Here is a 4,114-nt window from a genome sequence, read left to right as displayed (position 1 = left end):
CAGAAACAAGGTTGAGACTATGCACGGGCATTTTACATGTGTGATTAAGAGAGACGTATTCGATGATCCATAGCATGCGATATGTACAGTTCCCTTCCTCTTTATGTCTTATTCCCTGTGTACAATGCTCTTCCATTCACATTTATAAAAGCGTGAGTGATCGACCAAGGAACTCACCAGAATCCATCGAGCCTACTTTACCTTCGATTAACGGTTCGCCAACGAGGAGAGCTCTAATCGATCCACTTGGGGAGCGACCCGGAGAGAGAGAGAGAGAGAGATCTGCAATTAGTGATCAGCTGGTACCGACATGGCTGCTCCATTGGAGAGTGAACACTGGTTTCTTTCAATTGAGCCGGATACCCATAACGTTCAAATTCATGGCACGGTTCTCCTGCAAACAGAGAATGTGCTCGACTTCCACAACCCAATTGCTGCGTTCGAGGATGCCCTCTTCGAGGGCATTGGCCAAAGGGTTAAGATGGCGCTCGTCAGTGCCGACAACCACCTTGCAGGTAGGGTTGAAAGCTACATAGCTTACGTTTCAAGAGAATTGGGAGATGGCGGGCAATGATGTATTGCTCGCAAATTTTGTGCGCAGGATCGAAACAAGGTGGCAAGCGCAGTCGCATCACGTATTTGGATTGGAATCGGGAGTCTACGGGGGTGGTGACCTCAGACGAGGGCATTAGTTACCCCGTAGTGTTTTCGGTAGAGCCAGATTTCGGCTCTCCGGGAGCCCTGTTGGTGGAGAATCACCATCCGAACGAGTTCCTCCTCAAGTCCCTCACCCTCACGATGCCGGATTCCCCAGATATACATTTCATTTGCGACTCCTGGGTCTCGAACGTTAGCAATTACTCAGGCCGCCCTCGAATCTTCTTCTCCAACAAGGTACGTCGTCACCCTAGATTTATTCTGCTCTTCGTTCGTTAAACATCACCTGGAATCCCGTCAACTCCCCAGCTCTAGCTAATCAGTTCTTGTCTTTTTTCTTGTCGTCGCCAACCTTCAGGTTTATCTTCCCAACCAAACTCCGGCTGCGCTGCAATCCCTCCGTTTCCAAGAGCTCATGAACCTGCAAGGCCTTGATGATCCGACCGACGAGAGAAAGGACCCCGACAGAATTTACGATTATGATGTATACAACGATCTCGGTCATCCTGACGAAAGTAACGCCTTTGAGAGGCCCGTCTTGGGTGGCTCCAAGGATCATCCCTATCCTCGAAGGTGTAGAACGGGTCGCCCACGAACAAGCCATGGTACGCGTACATGCTACATTTTTTCGCCATCATGCCAACTTTTTCTCTTCGTGCCTCTGATTCCGAACCTCCATCGCCAGATCCCAAATCGGAGAGTCCTGCTTCACTTCTGCAAGACGTCTACGTGCCCCGCGACGAGCAATTCCGCCACATCAAGGAATCTGACTTTTTGGGTTCTGCCATCAAGTCCTTCGCGCACTACATTGTTCCTATCATCGAAGATTTGTTCCAGAACAACGCTAATTTCACCTCTTTTCGGGAGATCAGCGAGCTTTACACGAAAGGATTAGATCTGAGCAAATGCAAAGAACGGACGAGTGAGGAAAAGAAATCCAAGTTCAAGGATCCCTTGGAGCTCATCCGGGAGCTCACGGACGACAACACCCAGGATCCTAACCTGCTCAAGTACCCTGTGCCGGCCGTGATACGAGGTGAGCTGTCGACGAGGCTGTAACCGTTCTTAATGCTGGTATCAGATGCTGTGGTTGCTCATTGTTCCTAGTTTGTGTAGAGAACCTCGCGGTAGACAAAGAGGCATGGGTCTCTGACGAAGAGTTCGCTAGGGAGACACTTTCCGGCTTGAATCCTGTGGTGATCGAACGCCTCGAGGTGTCCTGAGATTGTCTATTTCTCACGCCCGTCTTGTCTGCAGTTTGAACATACATACTGCGTACACGTAGATGGTTGTAGCTTCTTGCGGTAGGAAATCGCATAGCCATCATGATGCAAACATTGACCCAGCTCCACGACATTGATACAGCAATTCCCGCCCGTCGGTGCCCTGGAGGAGGAAATTTATGGATCTCAAACGTCAGCCATCACCGATGAACACATCAAAAATTTTCTCGAGGGCTTGAGTGTTAAACAGGTCGAGCGACTTCATCTTTGATGCGTGCTTGTCGTGGAACATAGTATCTTGTGTCGAGGAAGGAGATGGATTCATACCGATGTCGCTGAATTTGGATATGCAGGCTCTTGAACAGAATCGTCTCTTCATGGTGGATTACCACGACGTTTATCTTCCTTACATAGATAGAATCAACGCGCTGGAAGGCAGCAAGGCGTACGCTTCCCGCTCTTTCTTCTTCCTCACCAATAAGGGTTGCCTCAAGCCCGTTGCTATCGAATTGAGCTTGCCTCCTCAAATTAAGGGAGGTCCTAGCATTCAGAACGTTTTCACTCCAGGCAATGCCAACCGCTCGCTCGAGTGGGAGCTCGCCAAGACGCACGCGATCATAAACGACGCCGGATATCACCAGCTCGTCAGTCATTGGTAACCCTAGTGGATTTGCTCTTATGTTGTGGTGGAAACATTTGCGCCTACCGCAGGCATGGGCACTCTGTGGAGAATATACGTTACAATGTGATGAATTTTGGCAGGTTGAGAACTCATGCTTGCCTCGAGCCGTTCATTATCGCTACATATCGCCACATCAGCGCTCTGCATCCGCTCTACGTGCTCTTAACTCCCCATTTTCGAAACACGATGAACATCAACGCGCTGGCTAGAAAAGCTCTAATCAATTGCGACAGCGGAAGCCTTCTGTTAGGCGGGATCATTGAGAAATCATTCACACCGGCCAAGTATGCTGTGGAAATGTCGTCTGCTGTATACAAATCTTGGAGGTTCGACGAACAAGGCCTTCGAGCAGATCTACTGAAAAGGTAACCAATTTATTGAAGCAAACAGGGTTACTGTCTTGTCCTGCCGCAGCACCAGTAATTTGTATTCTCTCTTGTTGATTTTCCAGGGGAATGGCGGTAAAGGATGATTCTGAAGTGCATGGCCTGAGATTACTGGTGAACGATTATCCCTACGCAGTGGATGGTCTGGACATCTGGTCTTGTATAGAGACTTGGGTAAGCGACTACATTGCGCACTATTACAAGGATGATGCAACGGTACGGGAGGACACGGAACTACAGAGCTGGTGGACGGAGATCAGGGAGGTAGGGCACGGAGACAAGAGAGACGAGGGCTGGTGGGCAGCAATGCAGAGCGTGAAGGAATTGCAAGAGGCAGTGGTGACGCTCATCTGGGTGGCGTCTGCGCACCATGCAGCTGTGAATTTCGGGCAATACGCGTACGCTGGCTACCTTCCAAACAAACCCACGATGGGCAGAAAGCTGATACCCGAAAAGGGAACGCCAGAGCACGAGGAAATGCAGAGAGATCCAGAGAAGTTCTACTTGGAGATGGTGTCGTCTAAGTCACAAGCAACGATAGTGATGACTACAATCGAGCTACTGTCGGAGCACGCATCGGACGAGGAGTACCTGGGGCAGAGAGCGACGGCAAACTGGACCAGCGATGGGGCTATTGTTGCTGCCTTTCAAACATTCGGCAAAAAGCTCGCGCAGGTGGAGAAGCGTATCAAGGCCAGGAATGACAACCCTGAGCTCAAGAATAGGGTCGGGGCAGTTCATGTTCCCTACACACTGCTCATGCCCACCTCCAAAGAAGGATTGACCGGCAGAGGCATCCCAAACAGCATCTCCATCTGATTTTTCGCCAACCTTAAACAAGCACGTCGCCACCTCATCATGCACATCAACAATAGCAATATTATCCATTCCCAAACTTTTTTCCCGAGACATTCCAAAACCATATCTTCTCTTTCCTTTTTGCCCAATTCCGAAAAATAAACATTTTGCAATGCACCAGGTAACATTGGCTCCATCAGCCAATAGCTATGATGTATATCCCTACTAGTCATGAAAGGGTGGGAAAGCTCATTAGCAATTTAAAAGGAAGCGTATTTGAAATGTGCATCTGATTCATACAAAACCACATGTGGGCTCATTTTGTAGACTAAACTATACATTGGAACATGAGGCTAGGGTAAATTTCC

At 49.1% G+C, this 4,114-nt stretch overlaps 1 protein-coding gene across 1 annotated transcript; it reads left to right on the top strand.

The window, feature by feature from the left end:
* The first annotated feature begins 310 nt into the window (after positions 1 to 310).
* On the top strand, positions 311 to 3,767 carry LOC147892455 (putative linoleate 9S-lipoxygenase 5). Its single transcript, XM_087387390.1, has 9 exons — positions 311 to 515; positions 602 to 894; positions 1,016 to 1,262; positions 1,343 to 1,693; positions 1,774 to 1,871; positions 2,023 to 2,130; positions 2,234 to 2,535; positions 2,643 to 2,927; positions 3,014 to 3,767. Exons 1-9 carry the CDS (start codon positions 311 to 313, stop codon positions 3,765 to 3,767), a joined length of 2,643 nt encoding a protein of 880 aa, XP_087243516.1.
* The last annotated feature ends 347 nt before the right edge of the window (positions 3,768 to 4,114 follow it).

The sequence above is a fragment of the Dipteris shenzhenensis genome, chromosome 16 (assembly GCF_047967505.1).
Source record: "Dipteris shenzhenensis isolate YYH24624 ecotype China chromosome 16, Dip_SZ_1.0, whole genome shotgun sequence".
NCBI classification, from domain to species: Eukaryota; Viridiplantae; Streptophyta; class Polypodiopsida; order Gleicheniales; family Dipteridaceae; genus Dipteris; species Dipteris shenzhenensis.
The sequence above is the reverse complement of the archived record's forward strand: the minus strand, read 5'-3'. Positions and strand labels throughout refer to the sequence as shown.

What these genes read in the sequence shown, in the direction of transcription:
- LOC147892455 (XM_087387390.1), top strand. Translation starts at nt 311, where the DNA reads ATGGCTGCTCCATTGGAGAGTGAACACTGGTTTCTTTCAATTGAGCCG. An exon ending in TGCCGACAACCACCTTGCAG is followed by an intron (nt 516 to 601) that starts GTAGGGTTGAAA and finishes TTTTGTGCGCAG; the next exon opens with GATCGAAACAAGGTGGCAAG. An exon ending in CGAGCAGATCTACTGAAAAG is followed by an intron (nt 2,928 to 3,013) that starts GTAACCAATTTA and finishes TTGATTTTCCAG; the next exon opens with GGGAATGGCGGTAAAGGATG.